General features: G+C 42.1%; 2 protein-coding genes and 1 long non-coding RNA gene across 6 annotated transcripts in view; all 3 read right to left on the bottom strand.

The window, feature by feature from the left end:
- Positions 1-23,274, bottom strand: part of LOC128424700 (butyrophilin subfamily 3 member A2) — a 108,103-nt gene that overhangs the window by 49,406 nt on the left and 35,423 nt on the right. The window lies entirely within an intron of this gene.
- Positions 1-23,274, bottom strand: part of LOC128424687 (butyrophilin-like protein 2) — a 138,100-nt gene that overhangs the window by 107,662 nt on the left and 7,164 nt on the right. The window contains exons 3-5 of the mRNA XM_053411025.1: positions 19,046-19,053; positions 17,682-17,712; positions 16,763-17,041 (exon numbers count right to left, since the gene is read on the bottom strand). Of these exons, the coding sequence (XP_053267000.1) occupies positions 16,763-17,041; positions 17,682-17,712; positions 19,046-19,053 (318 nt within the window). The remainder of the gene's footprint in view (positions 1-16,762; positions 17,042-17,681; positions 17,713-19,045; positions 19,054-23,274) is intronic.
- Positions 11,437-12,704, bottom strand: LOC128424766 (uncharacterized). The gene is made up of 2 exons (XR_008333054.1): positions 12,332-12,704; positions 11,437-12,069 (listed from the first exon to the last, which is right to left on the bottom strand). It is a non-coding gene; the product is annotated as an uncharacterized LOC128424766 (long non-coding RNA).

Genomic DNA, 23,274 nt, shown 5'->3' with positions numbered 1-23,274 from the left:
CAATAACTTTGTGTTTAATTGTACTTTCTTGATTCTTGTTGTTCTGATCCTGGTTGATGAACTTATTGTGAGTCGCTTTGGATAAAAGCTTCAGCTCAATGAAATGTACTGTTATGTATTGTGTTGACTCAAAGTAATTAGTGTAATACTGACCTCTAGTGAAGAACTGAAGGAACAGCACACTAAACATCTAATGTGAAATTATCAATTTCTATCCACTCTCTTCCTCAGAGGAGCAAAATATAAAAACTATTTGACGTAGATGAAATGAAAACAGTCATTTTCATATAAAGGTTATTTATTTAAGGTGCTGAAGAAAAAAAACATGAATGAAATCAAAGCAGAATATGATTCAGGTCAAAGGTCGACTGTTGATTAGAACTGGAACATTCCCACAGTGGGTTTTATGAAACTTTGAATGTTTATTCCTTCATGAACCAGAAGCAGAGAGATCGATGAAACAGAGAGAAACATCCTGTGTAACACCTGGCTGGCAAAGCAAGACGCAGACAGTTCCACACTAAGGCTCTTTATTCAAACATCTCATCGTGGCTTCGTAGAAACACATTAAAACTAGTGTATTGGAATTTTCAATACATAAACACGACAAACAATTATCTTCTGGTTCATACAATTCTACCTAGCTGCGGCTAGGGGCCAAAGCACCCTCGTCACTTAGTCAGACTTGGGTCAATGGCCCAGAACAATGGAATCACATTTGATTTATACTAAATAAGCCCCTCCTTTCACAGAGGTAGAATGTTCAACCAATCAGCTCTCTGCGTGTTGTCTTCAGGCTTATATTTGGTCACATCCAATCTGAATGAGGACCCCTTCGAAGTCTCACTACACATCAGTGAAACCCCCGTCTCAGACCCCCTTGTCTGCGCCGTCCTGTTGCAGACAGTAAGATAGCCCCTGCTGTGAAAACCCTTGTTTCAGCAGCTGGCTCAGGAATTCCCTGGCTCTCCAGGGAATACACATCAGCACAGAGTGTCACCAGTCTAACTGCAGAAAACATCTTAGGATATAACATTCTATATATATACACTTGTCATTCTTTCATTAAACTTTATCTAAATACAAAATGTCCCATCACACTAGAAAGATAAGAAGTACAACATAATAATTTAACAAAAGACAAACTATAAAAATACCTAAACATCAAGTCAACCACAAAAAAAAGCCACGCGAGAAAGGTATGACGTCAACATAAACAAAGATCGGCTGACACTGTGACATGGCGTCTCCCACTCCGCGCTGTCTGTAGCAAAGGGAATTAAACCTGCTTCATACCTCATTCCGCTCGCCGAGGGCTGTTAAACCAGGATTAATAAAACCGTATGATAGGGACTCGCTGTGCAGCTGCTGTCCCTATAACCTGCTATTATAATAAGGTCAAATTTTGAAAAAGCTAAATATAATAATAACTTCCTGTTGGAGTTTTCACATCAACATACGACAGTTACCAGCTGATGATGACTCATCACCTGAGTTTTAATGTAAACAAGAAAAATAAAAAGGTTTTTCAAGATTAAAAAGTAAAAACACCTAAAATGATCAAGAAAAACAACAACACAAGAAATCAGCTCCAGTACGAAGAACACACACAGTATACAACTACACCATCAGTGACTGTATATAAAATCGATCAATGACTGGATATAAAAAAGGGTTTATGACCTATACTGCCACCAGCCACCAGGGGGCGATATAGATTGTTAACAGTCATATTTGTCTTTATTTACAGTCGATGATAAATACCAACAGAAATCTTTGTGTCTCTGTCAAGACTCTAAACATCAGATGAAGAATTGTTTGTGTTGTCGTCTGCTCATCATCATTGTGTTGATTTAATACATGAATTAAATTTACCTGAATGAAATGGTAGTGGTGAGTGAGTTTTATTTTTTGGCACAAAGTAAACAACAACAGCACCGACAACAACACCGAAAGCAAAGCCAACAGCAACACCAACAGCAACACCACCCCAACCAGGACCCGTCCCTCCGTCTGAAAGAGAGGACAGAAGACAGCGTCACTTCCTGTGGAGCAGACTGGACGTCACAACCTTCACACAGAACTAAAGGTTCACATGTGAAGTGATGAGCAGATAGAAACACCAGAGGGATGAAGGTCTCCAGGCTCAGTGACGTGAGCCTCCATCTTCTGCTCACGTTCCTCCTGCTCGGCTCAGACTCTGTTAATAATCCATCCTGGTGTAATTCTTCTGTTTCAGCTCAAACACTCACCAGAGATCTACGTGGAGTCTGGGTTTGACTTCAGGAAAATGTTACACATCTTTTATTTTGCTGTGACACAACAGACACGGTCACGATTTGTGAATTTGAATTCATCGTTCAGATTCCACAGAGATTCTCTCATCAGCTTCTGCTGCTTCAACAATTACTACAGATATGAAAAAGATGCTTCATGTTTCCAACCTGCAGCTGCAGCCTGAATGAAAACAGAGACTGAAGAAGTTCAGGTTTCACACAGTTCATCAACATGTGGTTTCTTCCTCTTCTCTCTGGAGATCAATGGAGTTCAGACTCACAACTGATCGGACTCAGAGACGTTTGAAACTTTACACACACGTCAATCACTTTCTGTTGTCATGGACACAATATTCAAAATGTAACCAGAACAAGATGTTAGTCTGAATAAGACGCTGCCATGGAAACAAGGTTTCTGATCCTCTTCATCACAATAAGGTCAAATTTTGAAAAAGCTAAATATAATAATAACTTCCTGTTGGAGTTTTCACATCAACATACGACAGTTACCAGCTGATGATGACTCATCACCTGAGTTTTAATGTAAACAAGAAAAATAAAAAGGTTTTTCAAGATTAAAAAGTAAAAACACCTAAAATGATCAAATCTGTAGCATCGTATGTTAAACTGTCTCAGGTTGTTTAAAACTAGCAGAGTAACGTCAGACGTGATGACGTCATAATCAGACTCTGCTCATTAGATTGTAAAATATGAATCAATGATTTTACATCTACAACAATTATTATTATCAACAAAATCACATGAAACCTTATTATAGATATAAACATTTTCTATTCCTCTAATATGATATTCTATATTGTTTCAGTTTGTCATCAGACTTTAACTGAGTCACTTTATTAGGTCCACCTGTTCAACCTGAACACATCACGACTCCTGTAATGTTCAGTCTCTTTAGTCACAGGTTTTAGATTCAGTCACAGGTTCGATCCCTGAGGTCAGAGGTCAGTGATGCTGTTGAACTGGACTGTGTCATGTTCAGAGCTGTTCCTAATATTCTGATCCCTGGTGTTTCTAAGCAGGGAGGTTAAATGAAAGAGACAGTTCTTAGTGTCATGTGGTCCAGTACAACACCACATGTAACTGGGAGCTCAGTAATAATCACATCACTGAATGTCGGTCCGAAGCTCTAAATAAATAAATGCTGCTGTGACAGAGGTGCTGGGATCTGCGTGATGTGTGCACGTGAATGGAAGGATGAGGAGGAAACGAGGGTTCAGCGATGTCTGATCTGCTGATATAGATTCTACTGATCTTTGATCTGTGATCTTGTTTTTACTTCAGGCTCCGTTCTTTCTCTCGTCTTCCCTCTCACACATTATGTTATCCACAGCTGCAGCGGCAGAGTATCAGTGTGTTTTCTTTATTAGTGACATCACTGCTGTCCCATAAAGTCGCTCTTCACCTCATTAACAGACGCCTCGATGTCAGTGTCAGAAAGTTTCACTTCCTCTTCTCATCACTTGATGCCGTGCCTCCGTCAGGACTCACGATGGAAACCCATTGGTCAGCAGCATCATTTAATATTCATGAGGTGCTTTGCATTGACCATTTATGGTCGAAAGTGGGCGTGTGGAGGGCGGATCTGGAGGCAGATCCACGTACGAACATTTCCAGGTGGACTGTGATTTATAAAGAGAACATTGCATTCAGGTGTACGTGCGCATGGTTTTATAAATCTGAATTTTCAATTTCCGGCTTTTGTGTGTACGTACAATTTTAGTATGAATCCTAACACCTTTTTTTTAAATGAGACCCCTGGAGTTTTCATCAAACTTTGAGCCACTGAAACTTTCTGTTCAACATGAAAACATGTAGAAACTCCAAAGAACAATGATCTGGAGATTAAAACACAACTGACCGTTCATCAGCACAAAGATAGCAGCATGAGTCCGGTGGTGGATCTCCTCCTGAGTGGAGACACAGCGATAGTGGTCGGTCTTGGTCACAGTCGTTTGGAGGATGATGTCATATCTGCCTCCTCTTTCAGTGACCTGAGGTTCTTCAGCAGGAACAATGTCTCCAGCTCTGTTCTGCCACTGAACATCAGGTTTTGGAGACGCACCATGAACCTCACACTGAAGCAGAAACCTGTCAGTTGTTCCATTGATTATTGTGATGTAAGGTTTTGGAGCAGCTCCTGTAAACACAGTTTAAACAATAGATCTTTTAAGACAAGTAAAAGTATAATATTATTTTTTGTTCATCGTTTCTCTGCTTGATTTTATGAATTTCACAGAAACAAAGAAATTAGAAAACTGCACTGAAATCATCAGTTACACGTTCAGGCTGATTGACGAACATCAAACATGTCAGTTGATCTGATCTGTTGATAATCTGTCTTCTGTTGTAGACACGTTAAGATGTAAACAACATGTTCTATTCCTCTAATATGATATTCTATATAGTTTCAGTTTGTTATCAGACTTTAACTGAGTCACTTTATTAGGTCCACCTGTTCAACCTGAACACATCACGACTCCTGTAATGTTCAGTTTCTTCAGTCACAGGTTTTAGATTCAGTCACAGGTTCGATCCCTGAGGTCAGAGGTCAGTGATGCTGTTGAACTGGACTGTGTCATGTTCAGAGCTGTTCCTAATATTCTGATCCCTGGTGTTTCTAAGCAGGGAGGTTAAATGAAAGAGACAGTTCTTAGTGTCATGTGGTCCAGTACAACACCACATGTAACTGGGACCTCAGTAATAATCACATCACTGAGTTTAAACATGTCTGACAACAGAAGCTGAACTTTAGAAACTTTGGAGAATTGATGACGGAGCTGTTTCAAACACTTTCAACCTGTTCAGGAGTTTTCATCAAACTTTGAGCCACTGAAACTTTCTATTCAACATGAAAACATGTAGAAACTCCAAAGAACAATGATCTGAAGATTAAAATACAACTGACCGTTCAGCAGCACAAAGATCTCAGCCTCAGTCTGGTTGTTGATCTCCTCCTGAGTGGAGACACAGCTATAGATGTCGGTCTTGGTCACAGTCGTTTGGAGGATGATGTCATATCTGCCTCCTCTTTCAGTGACCTGAGGTTCTTCAACAGGAACAATGTCTCCAGCTCTGTTCTGCCACTGAACATCAGGTTTAGGAAACGCACCAAGAACCTCACACTGCAGCCGAGCCCAGTCAGTTGTTCCATCAAGTATTGAGACAGATGGTTTTGGAGCAGCTCCTGTAAACACAGACGATGACAACATTTGGGTTGTTACATCCTCCTTCTTTATAAGATAGATACATTTATTGGTCCCACACACACGACATGCAAGGGGGGAAATTTGTTTTCTGCTATGACCCATCTGATGAACACAGGAGGACACACAGAGCAGCTTGATTAAAAAAAAAAAAAATCAATTTATTATCACAACATTTTGATTTCTAGTTTGTGTCAAGAATAAGATTCTGACTCTAATGACAAAAGCACTTTCTGCATTCTTACAATATTCTGTATTAAATCAAACAAATGTGTAATTTTTTGTTGTTAGTTAAAAATTAGAACACGGTGATAAAGGAATAAAATTAAATCAGAGATTTTTTCTATTCATTGATTCAGTCAGAATCAAACATTAAATTTGATGAAATTCTTATTTAAGAGACAATAAACTGTTTTATTTTGTATCAGTGAAGCAAATATTACTATGTTATTGTCACGTGATATTTCTCCTGGTGACATTTGCTGAAACCTGCGGATCCGACTCACCTGAGATGTTTTCATCACTTCGGTCAAGATAAGATTTAAAAGATAAAAATAGAACACGATGATGTCAGAGTCTCTGTGTGATGTCATCAATCTGACAAAACAAGTGATCCTGGAATCTTATTGATAAACATACGTTTAACATGTAAAACTAAACAGAATAAAAACAGTGTTGAGTTTAAACCAGTTTACAGATGAGACTGGTTTGTGTCCGTTCTGGAAAATCAAATCATAAATCAAGATGGACGACACCTCTACATTTCCACCTGCTGGTCCAAAATGTCTCCGGTACGAGCGCTGCCATCTTGAGTGGATGATGTCATTTGGAGTCAGACTGCAGGAGCGTTTGAAAAACACTTGTGCAGGGGACTGAGGGGGCGGGGCTTGATGTAGGAGTGACAGTATATTTTCAGGTTAGCTCTGCCACAGACTTTAGAGGTGGAGGACTCCTCCCCTTTTGACTCTAGGACACGTGAACCAGTCGCGTCTGTAAATCATCTTTTAAACAGTTTTATAGAAAAACTCACCGACGACGAGCTCAATGTTTGATTGTATGATGTCTGGAAGAAGAAGTGGAAATAAACAGGCGTAGTTTCCACTGTCAGTCCACTGGGTGTCTATGATAACTATGGAGGCGTCACCCTCGTCCAGATGTTCTGGGAAATGAAAGACGCGACCTCTGAACTGCTTGTCCTGAGCTGAATTTCTCTCATTTCCCTTATAGTACATGAACACCTCCTGGCGTTTGTCCTTCTTCCAGTCGAAGAGCTCCTCCCTGATGTTCCTGCTGCTGAAGGAACATGGTAAAATGACATCATCCCCTTCTTTCACCAGCACTTTGATGGGGGCTGCACCTGGAACACACACACGTGCACATCAGTGAGTTCACATGCACGTGATCAGGTTTAACAGAAAGACAGAAAACACATCAACACATGTTCACCACAGTCAAACAGCAGTTTAGAGACGAGTCACATTTCTCCTCCACCATTGCTCTGATTGGACGGATCTCTCTGCTTCTGCTTCCTGCCTCAATATCCCAGAATCCTGCTGTTCTGACCAGACACTGGGATTGGTCCTTTCCCCTCATGTCTATTGATTAAGAGTGGTTAAACTCAGCTAAAGCCGGGCAGGTGTGGCCTAGGGGGTAGAGCGGTCATCCTCCAACAAGAAGGTTGGCGGTTCAATCCTTACTCTTCCCCATCTGCATGCCGGAGTCTCCTTGGCAGAGGTGGGACCAGGTCATTTTTTTGCAAGTCCCGAGTCAAGTCTCAAGTCAAGTCCAAGTCCTGCAGTTTGAGTTTCGAGTCTTTTCGAGTCCTTTTGATCACTGAGTAATAATATATTTACACAGATCATGTATGCTTTTTAAATCTGTATTTATTTATTTATTAAAACTAGTGCAATTGAAATTACAGAAAAAAAATTGTGCCAACATTGCACTTCCCTATTGCACTATTAACCAGTCAATTTTAACATTTAACTCATATTTTGCAAGAATATTCTTCATTTTAAACGACTCCTACAGAATGAACCCATTTGAAAAAACAAGTGAACCTGTAATTATTTGTACAAAAGTGCTAACATTGTATTTAGAATTTTAACTAGTTCCACAGCAGTTTCTGTCCTGTCCTGTGTTTATCTCATCTCATTTATCTCACCTCATATTGTCTGTGTGTGTACATGTGAGAAACGTAACAAATACTTGAACATAACAATGAACGGGGTTGTGCTTTTTATATGTCAGGGCCCTATGCTGCATTGCATTTGCAAAAGACCAAATTGGCCAAAAGTCTGTCAGTCATTTGTGCACGATGGGGACGTAGTATGATTCCACCAAGTGCCGCTGCGAGCCATTTTGGTGCCCTAAGCATAACTCCTCTATAATTACATTAAATAATCATCAATAAGTACAAACAAGAATAGTCAATCTTCTTTAACTTTTTTTGAGCAATTTAATATATCTCTTGTTCTGCCTTTTTTGTGATATACATTAAAGGAACCTAATATTTCTATACTGAAATAATATCGGCATTATAATTGTAAGCTAATTTATTTAATGACGTTATTGTTGAGGGTTGATTTGTATTTCCGGTTTTAAGTGGGTTGTTGGTAGTGACTCTTATTTTGAAAGGGGGTTTAAAGGAAGTGGGTGCTGTGATGAGTGAAGTTGTAAAGTGAACGGAGGATAAACGGGTGTGCTGTCCCGAGCGCATGACCTGCTCTCGTGTCCTCTGTCGGCTGAAGCCGGAACTTATGATACAACCAAACGCTCGGCTACATAATTATTATAACTATGATGATTTTTCAGTTGCTTTTTTTTTGGTGCCCCCTCAGGACTTGGTGCCCAACGCACAGCGCGTAGTGCGCGTTCTGGGAGCGGCGGCGCTGCACACACACACACACAGACGCACACAAACACGATGAATGATACAGAGCGCTCCTTAATAACATACTTTTTAATCTTTGTGCTTTGGGGAAAAGAGCAAGTCTTATCAAATCAAACGGCTCAAGTCCAAGTGGAGTCACGAGTCATTGAGGTTGAAGTCCAAGTCGAGTTGCAAGTCTCTTTACATTTTGTCAAGTCGAGTCTAAAGTCATCAAATTCATGACTCGAGTCTGACTCGAGTCCAAGTCATGTGACTCGAGTCCACACCTCTGCTCCTTGGGCAAGATACTGAACCCCTAAATGGCCCCTCATAGATGTTGAATGCACTAATTGTATGTCGCTTTGGATAAAAGCATCTGCCAAATGACATGTAATCTAAAAGCCGAGCAGTAATGTCACCTGTCCATCAAGTGATAATTATTCATAATTTCAGACCTCTATATAACTTTTAGAAAAAAGTTCAGCCCCCCTCAGAGTTGTCATGAAGGAAGAACTTAGTGTTTGAGACTAAAACCGTTTTTTGCTCTAAAGTCAGGCTTTTTAACATGGGAGTCAATGGATCATTCCTGGAGCCTCAAGTGGCCACCCAGTGAACTGCAGCTGTTTGTATTTCCGCATTGACCTGGTCGCTCAGCAGGTTTGTACCCGCTTGGTACCCCCTCCTCCTCCGTTTCTTTTCTCACCGGTTCCATCGCTTCTTCTCCACAGACTCAGGAAACTCACGAGCAGAAGAAGTTTCATCGTTGTCCGAGTCCAGTTGTGACGTATTGACCGTGACTGTGAGGTTGCTGCTCGCTCTCTCTCTCTCTCTCTCTGTCTCTCTCTCTCTCTCTCTCGCCACTTCTCTTTCGCTTTCGCAGCATGACGTCACTGCATTATTTAATCTTCATCACAGTATTTTTATTTTATCAATTTCCCTTAGTATTTAATCCTTTTACCTTTAGTGTTTTCATATCTAATCTGATCTTAAAAAATGTGTTGTTATAGATTTCTTATTATTTTACTTCTTCATTACTTACGTGTTGTTCATATGGCTTTTATTTTGTAAAGGACAAGTTGTAATAAAACGTCTATACCAATAAAGTTTGATTGATAATGATTGATCAGCCCTTCAGCACATATCTGTACATGACGTCTACACACATGTGTCTTTATAGACATGTGAGGATTGAGCATCACATTACACAGGTGTACCTAATAAAGTGGACACTGCTTCACTATCCACAGGAAACACATTTTGTGCTGAAAGAAAAACTAATGTGATCCTCAGACTGTGTGTGTGTGTGCACGTGAATAAAATGAGTCCCTGTTCAGTGCAAAGTTGATGTCCCTCAGCTTAAGAAAATAAAACAGGGTTGTTGAAAAAATAAATGTTAGTTTCCCGGCAGCAGGGGGCGCCACATCACTGAGAATAAAACAAACCTTCAGAAATCATTTCTAATTCATTTCTAATTGTAATAAAAGTTTAATTCAATCTGATAAAGAAAATAAAACAGGGTTGTTGAAAGTTCACGAAACAACTAGACGTCACTTCTGTTTCATTCACTATTATAAACATTTCACATATTTTCATTTCTTCACTGCAGCTTTTCTTTAACCTCTTTTACTCTGAGACAAACATTTAGTTACAGTCGTAGAGGCCGAGTGATTCAGGAAAATAAAACATCGGAGAGTTCGACCAAAACACTGAAGTCACTTTAGTTCAGCCCTTCATCACCTCCTCCCTCCCTTCATCACCTCCTCCCTCTCTTCATCACCTCCTCCCTCTCTTCATCACCTCCTCCCTCTCTTCATCACCTCCTCCCTCTCTTCATCACCTCCTCCCCCCCTTCATCACCTCCTCCCCCTCTTCATCACCTCCTCCCTCTCTTCATCACCTCCTCCCTCCCTTCATCACCTCCTCCCTCCCTGACTCTCTGGAGCCTCTTCAGTTCCCTACAGGTCAAATAGGTCGACTGCAGATGCCATCTCCCTCCCCCCACACTGCCCTCTCCCACCTGGACCAGAGGGACACACATGTGAGGATTCTGTTCATCGACTTCAGTTCAGCTTCAACACCATCGTGTCCCTGAAGCTCGTCACCAGGCTCAGAGACCTGGGCTCCACATCGCCCTCTGAGTGGATCCTGAACTTCCTGACGGGCAGACCACAGGTGGTGGAGACAGGCAGCACCACATCCTTAAGTTTAAACTTAACGATCAAAACTTGATTGATGGACTGTCATAGGCCTGATCACCGGCCACGAGGAGAAGGTCTACAGAGAGGAGGTCAGACCCTGACATCTTGGTGCCAGGACAACAACCTCCATCTCAACGTCAGCAAAACGAAGGAGCTGATCGTGGACTACAGGAAGAGAGGAGGAGAAGAACACGCCCCCCCCCCCCTCTCCATCAACGGGACCACGGTGGAGCGAGTCAGCAGCTTCAGGTTCCTCGGGGTCCACATCACTGATGACCTGACCTGGACCCATCACACAGACTCCATCAGGAAGACGGCCAGACAGCATAGAGAGCATCCTGACTGGCAGCAGCACTGCCATGAACCGTGAGGCTTCACAGAGGGTGGTGCAGTCTGCCCAGCACTTCACCAGGACGGAGCTCCCATCCATGGAGGACCTCTACACCCAGCGGTGGAGGAAGAAGAGCAACCGGATCATTAAAGACCCCTTTCACCCAAACCATAAACTCTTCTGTCTGCTGGTGTCTGGCCGACGGGCCGGCACCACCAGGCTCAGAGACAGTTTCATCCCTGAGGCCATAAGACTGTTAAACTCCTCCAATCTGTTTTAACTCCGCTAAACCAGCATCGTAGCAGATTGCACTATTGTTTTTTCTTCAGGTGTATATATATATATATTTTATTTTCTATTTTATTCAAAAAAATGTTTGCTTGTAATATTCTGAGCATTGCTATAAGAGCCTGTGACCCGAGCATTTCATTGCCAGCGACTGCTTCATGTGATTGTTGTGAATTAAACAATAAACTCTTGAAACTAGTTTCTTCACAGTTTGAACAGAAACGTCCAAAACAGTCTCAACACACAGTTTGATGTTTGTCACGTTTTATTCAAAGTGTTGAACAGAAATAATGAAGCAGCCTGAAATCCTCAGAATCATCAGGTAACAACATGAAGACAAAGTCAGAGTCAGACAGCGACGGGTCAAACATCACAGTGACAACAGGAAGCAGCTGTGACTGGAACTGGACCCGACTCAGCACCTTCACCAATAAACACTGACTCATCACATTTTCACTTTAGCTGCAGAACATTCACATTGATTGAGAGCAGAGCAGCAGGTCTGAGATCAGTGACGTGTGGTTGAGTCAAAGTTCAGCTGAGAGAAGAACCACAAGCAGAGAGATCATGAAACAGAGAGGAACATCCTGTGTCTCCTTCAAAATACGTGTTCAGGATGTGATGTCACAGTTTCATTTCACTTTCTGAAGAAAAGGTCAGAAAATGACTTCATGCATCATTCAACAGTCTCTGCTTCCTATTGGACGATAGATACAACCTGAAGCTTTTATACATATATTGAAAAATCAGCTTATTTACAAGAACCAATCATGTGTCGTCACGTGGTGGAAGTGAGGTCATGATGACATCATCATCTTTAAATAAACAGCGTTGTGTGGTCGTCACTCTGAAGCTTTTCATTCGCTTTGGGAACTTTACCCTGTAAATAAAAACAAACTGTATTTAACTTCACACAGTAAATAACTACACTATCAGTGACTGTATATAAAAAGGGATTATGACCTATACTGCCATCAGCCACCAGGGGGCGATATAGATTGTTAACAGTCATGTTCGTCTTTATTCACAGTCGATGATAAATACCAACAGAAATCTTTGTGTCTCTGTCAAGACTCTAAACATCAGATGAAGAATTGTTTGTGTTCATCATTGTGTTGATTTAATACATGAATTAAACTTACCTGGATTAGTTCTAACTGCTGAGTGTGTTTTCTTTGTTAGCGCAAAGTAAACAACAAGACCGACAACAATCCCACCAACAGCAAAGCCAACAGCAACACCTACACCAATCAGTAGAGTGTGATTGTCTGAAAGAGAGGACAGAAGACAGCGTCACTTCCTGTGGAGCAGACTGGACGTCACAACCTTCACACAGAACTAAAGGTTCACATGTGAAGTGATGAGCAGATAGAAACACCAGAGGGATGAAGGTCTCCAGGCTCAGTGACGTGAGCCTCCATCTTCTGCTCACGTTCCTCCTGCTCCGCTTTGTTGGGATTTTAAATTTTGTCTGTGTGTCTCTGCAATAGAACTGAACTCTAAACAAAGTAAGGGGGGGGGGGGTGGGGGGGGGGGACATAGGGACTTTTATAACCTTTGCTGCTTGGTGTTAATCTTGAAGTTGTTAGAATGTGTGTGTGTCTCATCACTGGTCAGTCTCACACATGTCTTGATAAGAGCCGCTGTCTGTTGTGGGAACTGTAAATCTGTGCATACAATAAACTTTACTTTAACTTGTTCTCATACCTAACTTTTCATATTAAACCATAACTCCTCAGCTTTAATCAACATCACATACATGAATGCACTGTGCTCATAAGAAAACTATGACATACGCCTTAGAAAGAATTCTGATTGCTCATGCTCACTGAAGACTCACAAGGCTTTTTCTCAAAACACAAAATCGCACTGTCATGATATGAAGATTTTCCCAGCAGTGGTGGAAGGAGGGGCTAAACTGGGAGCGGCTCCTCGTCATTTCCTGGTTCCAGTACCAGGAGGATGGTTCTACACCTGCTCACCATCAAGGAAGACTTCCCCTCGTTATTGACCAATCCTGTTCTACCTACTGTTATAAATATTACAACCACCGTCCTTGTGACTCTTGACTGTGCGGTGCTGCTAGAGGGGGGGGGGGCTGTGCGTTGGGTGCCCATTGCTTTGCTGAACTTTTCATACCTTTTCATTGCTTCTTAATAAATACTTGATTGAACCAAACCGAGACGGCTCTGCTCATATTTGGGATCAAAGATCACGTTCCTCCTGCTCGGCTCAGACTCTGTTAATAATCCATCCTGGTGTAATTCTTCTGTTTCAGCTCAAACACTCACCAGAGATCTACGTGGAGTCTGGGTTTGACTTCAGGAAAATGTTACACATCTTTTATTTTGCTGTGACACAACAGACACGGTCACGATTTGTGAATTTGAATTCATCGTTCAGATTCCAGAGATTCTCTCATCAGCTTCTGATGCTTCAACAATTACTACAGATATGAAAAAGATGCTTCATGTTTCCAGCTCTGCTCATTAGAATGTAAAATATGAATCAATGATTTTATAAACAACTCATTTGAACACCGTTATATAAGTACTGTCTTTTCTGAATGAGGTCACAGTCTGAATATTGTCCACGTAAACTTAGTCACCGTTCAGTTTCTGTTCAGTCTCAATATTTGTTAACATTTAGAAAAAAAAATGGACATTAAAACTTTCTAAAAGTTTCATTGACGGCACGGTGGTCCAGCGGTTTGGAGCTGTCTCCTCACAGGAGGAAGGTTGTGGGTTCTAACCTGTGAAGTGATCAGCAGTTTGTTCTCCCTGTGTCAGTGGGTTCTCTCTGGTTCCTCCACCTTCCTCCCATAGAGACATGAGGCTGTGTTCTACTGGTTGATCTAAATCACTGGGTGGTGTGAACGATGCTGGTTTGTCTCTGTCTGTGAAGCTCAGTGTTTGACTGACAGGTGAACCCCCCCCCCCCCCCCTCGACTCTCAGAAGATGAGTGGTGTAGATGATGGATGATTAAAAGCAGAAATATAAAGAAACTCACCATGGACAATGACATATGTCTGATCATATATCTGGTGATTGATCTCTTCCTGAGTGGAGACACAGCGATAGTGGTCGGTCTTGGTCACAGTCGTTTGGAGGATGATGTCATAGCTGCCTCCTCTTTCAGTGACCTGAGGTTCTTCAGCAGGAACAATGTCTCCATCTCTGTTCTGCCACTGAACGACAGGTTTTGGAAACGCACCAAGAACCTCACACTGCAGCTTAACTCCCTCTTCTGTTTGATGAAGAATTGTGACATGTGGTTTTGAAGCTGCACCTGTGAACAATGCAGGACAGATGATTAACAGCATTAGAAATGTGATGTCGGGATGTTCTAGTTCATCCCTTCTTTCCTTTTTTATGTTGAAAATAAAAAAGACTATATAACAAATCCCAGCACAGTGGAAAGACCATTCAAACATTTTAACTTGAATACCTGTTTAATAACTTTTCAAACAGTCTTCAGACCTGAAATGACCCTGGACCTGTTCCTGGACTTTTCCAGAGGAGCTTTAAGTGATATGTCAAATGTCTGTTGCCAGTTGTCAGTTGCTCTGAACATTTTTCCTGATCTTTCCACAGCAGAATGTATACGTTATGTCCGGCCCCCTGCTGCTCTACAGGCTCCGCCCCTCGCCTGAATGTTCCCACATGTTCCTGTTTGAATGAGTCGGACCCGACAACCTGCTGCTGCTTCACACTTATCACTTACTACAGAAAATGTCCTGTCAACATTTTCTGGAGCTGGTGTCTGAAAACAGCTTCAGTGTCTTGAAACCATGTGAACATTATTTCCTTTTACATCAAAGTTATTTCTGAGTCACTTTATTAGGTCCACTTGTTCAACCTGAACACATCACGACTCCTGTAATGTTCAGTTTCTTTAGTCACAGGTTTTAGATTCAGTCACAGGTTCGATCCCTGAGGTCAGAGGTCAGTGATGCTGTTGAACTGGACTGTGTCATGTTCAGAGCTGTTCCTAATATTCTGATCCCTGGTGTTTCTAAGCAGGGAGGTTAAATGAAAGAGACAGTTCTTAGTGTCATGTGGTCCAGTACAACACCACATGTAACTGGGACCTCAGTAATAATCACATCACTGAGTTTAAACATGTCTGACAACAGAAGCTGAGCTTTAGAAACTTTGGAGAATTGATGACGGAGCTGTTGTGTTGAGCTGCAGCAGAATGTGCAGGTGTTCCTAATAAAGTGAACACTGGGTCACATGATGACTCAATGAAAAACTCTTTTTATTACTTTTCTATTTCTAAAGATTTTAATTTCTAACAACTGATTCTGTGTCTTCACCCGTTTGAATCCAGTGAAGCAGAAATCTCCTCTATAATAAACTGTATTCATGAAGCTCTCTGTTAACAGGAACCAGTTCAGTTCTAACTGGTTAAACCAAGTGTCACTCTCCAACCAGCTGCTGCTCCAGCTGCAGGACTGATGGGAACCAGAGGATTCCCAGTGGAGGCAGTGGACCAACACCACAGGCCTCTGGTCTCCAGAGAGTAGTCCTCTGGACTGAAAGAGTCACAGACTGTGGATGAAGAGGCTCCGAGTCAGAGCTGAACTTCAGTCTGTTCCTGTCCCTGAAGAAGAGATGGAGGAACCAGCTGAGAAGCTACATTCACTTCTTCATGAGACAGAGTTGGACTGTTGAAGAATCTGTGACCTTCAAGTGTGTCATGTGATCAGCCTCTCAGAATCCAACCAGGTGTTTGCAGATGTTTCATAAAGAGTCTGGTGATTGTCAGTGTGGAGGAAAGGTGCAGCTTCAGGAGACACAGCTCACACGTGTGTTTCAGGACTGAAAGGTTTGTGTTCAGCTCCACTTGTCAATGAGCTCAGGTTCTGAGCTCAAACACTTTCTCTGAAACACCAGGACAAACAGCAGTGGACAATCAGAGTGTCACTGTGGATCATGTCCAGCTCATATCGTCCGTCTCCACAGTCCAGAGACGAGGACTCAGGACCTTCCTGCTGCTAAAAGGTGAATTCACACTGAAGCTCATTTAGTCCTGTGAATGTGACCATCAGTGTTTTTACACTTTGTGTTGATTCAGCACAAACACACAGTTTATCACCTGGACAGATGTGAGCTGCAGCTGGAGGAGCCTGACCTCACTGACTGTGTGTGTGTGTGTGTGTGTGTGACTGATCTAAACACACAGACGTATAAGAAGTGTAAAAATGTGTTTGACTCATTATCAAACTGTGCAGGTCAGTTGTCAGCTGGTATCTGTCCTTCACATGTGACCCAGGACACATCGACCTTCACACTGATGAAACAACTTGTGTCCATGACCTCTGAACATGGTCCTAGTGATCAGATCTCAGGAAGCACTGATGACCTAGTTAGATGCGTTCAGACCTGAACTTAGACCTGAACACTTGTGATGGGATCACTCAGGATGGATGTTAATACCTGTCCAGGGTTTACCTGCCTCTGGCTCAATATCAGCTGTGATTGGCTCTAGCCAGCTTGAGACCCTCTGGAGAAGAGCTGTATAGATGATGAATGAAAGAATGTAGAAGTAGAAATTCAACAAAACTCACCATGGACAGGTACATATGTCTCAGCATGAGTCTGGTGGTTGATCTCCTCCTGAGTGGAGACACAGCGATAGTGGTCGGTCTTGTTCACAGTCGTTTGGAGGATGATGTCATATCTGCCTCCTCTTTCAGAGACCTGAGGTTCTTCAGCAGGAACAATGTCTCCAGCTCTGTTCTGCCACTGAACATCAGGTTTTGGAAACACACCTCGAACAGAACACTGCAGCTGAACTCCATCCTTTGTTTCACCAAGTATTTTGAGGTTTGGCTCTGGGGATGCTCCTAAAGAATAAAGAATAAAACATAGAAATGCACAGATTAATCATCAGATCTAGATCCCTGCTCTAACAGGACATGATTTGTCAAATTACTTTCATTTTTTAAACAAATATTTGGTGGTCAATAGATTTTAAGACCTGTTTTCTGTCACGTTGCCGCCTTGAAAATCGAAGGACACTTGAACTTTGTGGGGCTTTAGACGTTTTCATGGAAATAAACATGATTGAACATTAAAATCTTGATTAAAGTAGAATTTAATACAGAACTTCTAAATTAAACTTAATTAGTTTTACATGTCATTACCTGCTTAACAGTGAACTGACTGAAGGTAATGGAGTGTGGACATTTGTGTTCACTTTTTTCAATGTCAGTGCGTTATAGAAGTTAAACAAAGTGATCAACTGTAGTGATCTGATCTAAGTTCTGATCCCATGTCACAGTTTTAACTAGAATCTGATTAAAACTGTGAGATAAAGTGTTTGTTATAAACCTGCTGCTTCATTAACTGATTAACAAATAAATATAAATACATATAAATGTCTGTAAACAATGAGACTTTACTTTTGTAAAGTACGATGAATAAAACCAACAGCACATACAGGTGAGGGCAGAAGGTCAGTGACGTCATCAGGACCCGACTCACCTGGGATGTTCTCATCACTTCGGTCTTTTAACCTCAAGAGGATTGGAGGTTGCAGGCGACCCGAGATGAACACGTGACTCTGAACCAGTCGCTGTTAGAAACGTTTTCCTGTTGAATCCACACGTTTCATATCTCGTTGGAAACATCACGTGTTCATGAACGAACGAGGGAGGAGTCCACAGGGAACGTTCACGACACGACACCGGCAGCGTGTTACTTTACGGCAGCGGACTGTTGAGGAGCTAACATGCTAACGCGCGTCACCGCAGTTCAAACCCGTCTCACGGAGGAACACGTGACGTCAGAGACAAAGTGGAAACATTTGACCGCAGAAAAGAACTCAGATTAAATCCACCTGGTTGCATCTGGACCGGAAGTGACACAATCCCCTGAATAAAGTGATCATTTCTCTGGTTCAGTTTTAACGCTGCTCCTCAAACTTCACGAACAACCACAGCTCCGCCCATTTGACAGACTCCATCAAAGATGAAACCAATCGTGATCAGTATCTCTGACATCAGGACCCGCCCACCTGCACAACAACCAATCAGCGTCTGTCTACAATCTAAAGTGACGAGGATAACGAACCTGTTAACTCCAGCAGCCAATCAAAGGACAGCAACCTCACAGGAGCTCCCGGCGTGTTTGAGTGACAGCTGCTTCATCCAATAGAAAGCCAGCACCGTGAAACCACTCCGAGGAAGTGTCCGGTCAATGTACCTGTGTGACCATATATGGAAGTGAGTTGAGCCTGACTTCCGGTGGCAGAGAGACACAGAAACTCGTTTATCATCCAAACTCACGTGATTCAATCAGATTAAACATGTTAAACTTGATCTAAATATCAACAACTTATTCTTTATTGACAACTTTAACTTTAACGAACATTTCCTGCGTCAGAAAACACGTTTATCTTCTTAATCTGTTCACTTTGGAGAAGTGTAATGAAGTTCTGTGTCCACCTGATGGACGGGCTCGGTACTGCACTCTGTCAAACAGCTCAGAGCCACTTGAGGCCTTCAACATGAAACTTGGTGCAGATGTAGAAGACGAGTGGAGGCAGAGATCCTGAGAGTTTCAGCCTGATAACTCCCATCACCTCTGATTGGTCCGCTCTCAAACAGGAAGTCAAGACAACACCAGAAGGAAACAGGTATTTTCTGCAGTGTCATCGTTCGGCACATCGAGTGTCTCAGAGCCGTGAGAAACATCAACGCACACGATGAAACCTCGGAGACGTTACTTTACACTGACGCAGAGGAAACACATCAGCTGCTCCTGCTGCGGGTTTGAATCCCAGTTTAAAATGGGAAAGTGTAAAGAGACACGTGTGCACGTGTGAAAAATGTGCCCTAAGAGGTTAAGATAGGATCTAAAAGATAAGAAGAAAACACCATGATGTCAGAGTCTCTGTGTGATGTCATCAATCTGACAAAACACGTGAATATGGAAACTTATCGATAAACAGACGTTTAACATGTAAAACTAAACAGAATAAAAACAGTGTTGAGTTTAAACCAGTTTACAGATGATACTGGTTTGTGTCTGTTCTGGACAAAGAGTCAGGAAACGCCTCAGACTGTAAATCATCTTTTCAACAGTTTTATGGAAAAACTCACCGACGATGAGTTCAATGTTCGATCGTCTCTCTGGAACAAGAAGTGGAAATAAACAGGTGTAGTTTCCACTGTCAGTCGACTTGGTGTCTCTGATGACTATGGAGGCGTTACCCACGTCCAGATGTTCTGGGAAATGAAAGACGCGACCTCTGAACTGCTCGTCCTGACGGTTATCGCCCTTATCATAAACTTTTCCCTTATCGTACATGAACACCTCCTGGCGTTTGTCCTTCTTCCAGTCGTAGAGCTCCTGCCTGATGTTCTCGCTGCTGAAGGAACATGGTAAAATGACATCATCCCCTTCTTTCACCACCAGTTTGTTGATGGGGGCTGCACCTGGAACACACACACGTGCACATCAGTGAGTTCACATGCACGACATCAGGTTTAAAAGAAAGACAGAAAACACATCAACACGTGTTCACCACAGTCAAACAGCAGTTTAGAGACGAGTCACATTTCTCCTCCACCATTGCTCTGATTGGACGGATCTCTCTGCTTCTGCTTCCTGCCTCAATATCCCAGAATCCTGCTGTTCTGACCAGACGCTGGGATTGGTCCTTGTCCCTCATGTGTATTGATGCTGAGTGGAAACGACGCCCCCTGGTGGGGAGAACAGACAGAGTGTGGAGCCAGGAAAGTGGATTAATATCATCACCAAACTTTAGAAGTTTGTTTTGAAGACGTTGATCCCTGAAGCTTCCCCACAGAACCTTTTGTTGGAGGTTTTATTTGTGTCTCTCTCTGGTTTCTGCTCATTTGAGACCAAATTCTCCAAAAACCCTGAAGACCACCTTGTGTTCAGTTGGTTCTACTGCCCCCTAGTGGCGAAACATAAATGAATGAATGAACACTTGAGCTCTTCAGTGGAAATGAAACCACGTGAAGTCACTTGGAGATAAGATCCACCTGTTACCACCTTTTACAGTCTCACTGGTGCCAGTGACGCCCACGTTCATACACCAGGATGTTACTGCACCAGTAAGAAACTAAAACGCGTGGGAAGAAGGAAACGGTTTCTTCAGAACTAGATAAACGTGTTCAGGCAGGTTTACATTTAATCAGAAATTCAAGAGAAGAAGAAGATGAAGAACAGAGATACAGACACGTGAGTTCAAATGAATAAGAATGAAATTAATTAAAGGGATAGTTCACCCAGAAATGAAAACCCCCTCTTCATCTGCTCAGCACTATGAGGGAGGGGGGGGGGGGGGGGGCATTGATAGTAAATCTCATTATCACTGAATGACACATACACTGAGCAGAGTTTCCTTCCACTTATCTTCACCTGATGAAAAGAACCTCCATGGATTTTAGAACATGACCAACACGTATGTAGCAGAGGAGCCGGATGACGTCATCACATTTTGAATCTGCTTTCATCTGAGCCTCCAAGAAAAGTACTAACCTCCTGAAGTACAGAAACTGAGTATTTGTACTTCGTTACTTCACATCTCTGTGATCCACGCACTGACAACAGGATGGAGACACCGCCCTGCACGTGCACGTGCAGGAGCACAAGTGCATGTGCACACACTCTGTCTGTCTCCCTCACAAACACACACACACATACACACACACACACACACACATGCATGTCTCTCTATAGTTGTGAGGACACTCGTTGGCATAATGTATTCCCTAACCCAAACCTTAACCATCACAACTAAACCCTCAAACTCTACAACCTCAACATGAACCTGAACCAAGTGTTAATCAGTCCTTTAAAGGTGAGTCAGTGACACACACACACACACACACACACACACACACACACACACACACACACACACACAATCTGCCACTCTCTCTCTCTGACACCCACACACACATACACACTCCCCCCCCCCCCCCCCCCCGTTTCTTTTCTCACCGGTTCCATCGCTTCTTCTCCACAGACTCATGAAACTCACGAGCAGAAGAAGCTTCATCGTTGTCCGAGTTCAGTTGTGACGTATTGACCGTGGCTGTGACGTCACTGACTGCTTCACTCGCTGCTCTCTCTCTCTCTCTCTCTCTGTCTCTCTCATCTCTAACTCTTTCACTTATATCCTCTTCCGCAGCTGCAGCATGACGTCACAAGCCTTCAAAATAAAACAACTCGGCACGATGACTCATGATATACTTACTGTATATTGTTTTTAAATATTTTATATTTGTCTTCGTCTTTTATTTAATCTTCACAGTATTTTTTCTAATTTCATTTGTATTTTTTTATTCCATTTTTCTTCGTATTTTAAACTTGTATCTTTAGTGTTTTCAAATGTAATTTAATTTTATAATTTGTAGCTTTTTACGTGTTGTTCATAAGGCTTTTATTTTGTAAAGGACAAGTTGTACTAAAATGTCTGTACCAATAAAGTTTGATTGATAATGATTGATCAGCCCTTCAGCACATATCTGTACATGACGTCTACATACATGTGTCTATAGACATGTGAGTGTTGAGCATCACATTACACAGGTGTACCTAATAAAGTGGACACTGCTTCACTATCCACAGGAAACACGTGATGTGCTGAAACTGATGTGATCCTCAGACTGTGTGTGTGTGTGTGTGTGTGTGCACGTGAATAAAGTGAGTCAGTGCTCAGTGCAAAGTTTAATTCCCTCTGATTAAGAAAAATAAAACAGGGTTGTTGAAAAAATAAATGTTAGTTTCCCGGCAGCAGAGGGCGCCACATCACTGAGAATAAAACAAACCTTCAGAAATGATTTGTACAGAAAACAGATCAAAGGAAAAATGAACTCATGGACATTGTGACTCATTTCTAATTTTAATCAAAGTTTAATTCTGTCTGATAAAGAAAATAAAACAGGGTTGTTGATAGTTCACGTAACAAGTAGACGTCACTTCTGTTTCATTCACTATTATAAACAATATTTAACACATTAACACACTTTTCTATTCTTTAACCTCTTTTACTCTGAGACAAACATTTACAGTTAAAGTCGTAGAGGTCGAGTGATTCTGGAAAATAAAACATGGGAGAGTTCGACCAAAACACTGAAATCACTTTAGTTTCTTCAAAGTTTGAACAGAAACGTCCAAAACAGTCTCAACACACAGTTTGATGTTTGTCACGTTTTATTCAAAGTGTTGAACAGAAATAATGAAGCAGCCTGAAATCCTCAGAATCATCAGGTAACAACATGAAGACAAAGTCAGAGTCAGACAGCGACGGGTCAAACATCACAGTGACAACAGGAAGCAGCTGTGACTGGAACTGGACCCGACTCAGCACCTTCACCAATAAACACTGACTCATCACATTTTCACTTTAGCTGCAGAACGTTCACATTGATTGAGAGCAGAGCAGCAGGTCTGAGATCAGTGACGTGTGGTTGAGTCAAAGTTCAGCTGAGAGAAGAACCACAAGCAGAGAGATCCATGAAACAGAGAGGAACATCCTGTGTCTCCTTCAAAATAAGTGTCCAGGATGTGATGTCACAGTTTCATTTCACTTTCTGAAGAAAAGGTCAGAAAATGACTTCATGCATCATTCAACAGTCTCTGCTTCCTATTGGACGATAGATACGACCTGAAGCTTTATACATATATTGAAAAGTCAGCTTATTAACAAGAACTAATCATGTGTCGTCACGTGGTGGAAGTGACGTCATGATGACATCATTATCTTTAAATTACATTACATGTCATTTGGCTGACGCTTTTGTCCAAAACGACTTACAATTATTACACTCAACATTTATGAGGGGCCATTTAGGGGTTCAGTATCTTGCCAAGGACACTTCGGCATGCGGATGGGGAAGAGTGGGGTTTGAACCGGCACCCTTCTTGTTGGAGAACCACCACTTTACCCCCTAGGCCACACCACCATCTAAAAAAACAGCGTTGTGTGGTCGTCACTCTGAAGCTTTTCATTCGTGTTTGAGTCAAAGGTAAATACTTGTTGGACCAATGAAAAGGAGCTTTGGAGAAGTTCACTTCCTGTTTCCTGTGTCACCTGGTC

This window comes from Pleuronectes platessa, chromosome 2, assembly GCF_947347685.1.
Source record: "Pleuronectes platessa chromosome 2, fPlePla1.1, whole genome shotgun sequence".
In the NCBI taxonomy this organism is placed as follows: Eukaryota; Metazoa; Chordata; class Actinopteri; order Pleuronectiformes; family Pleuronectidae; genus Pleuronectes; species Pleuronectes platessa.
Note: the sequence above shows the minus strand (reverse complement) of the source record. Positions and strands in the feature narration are given on the sequence as shown.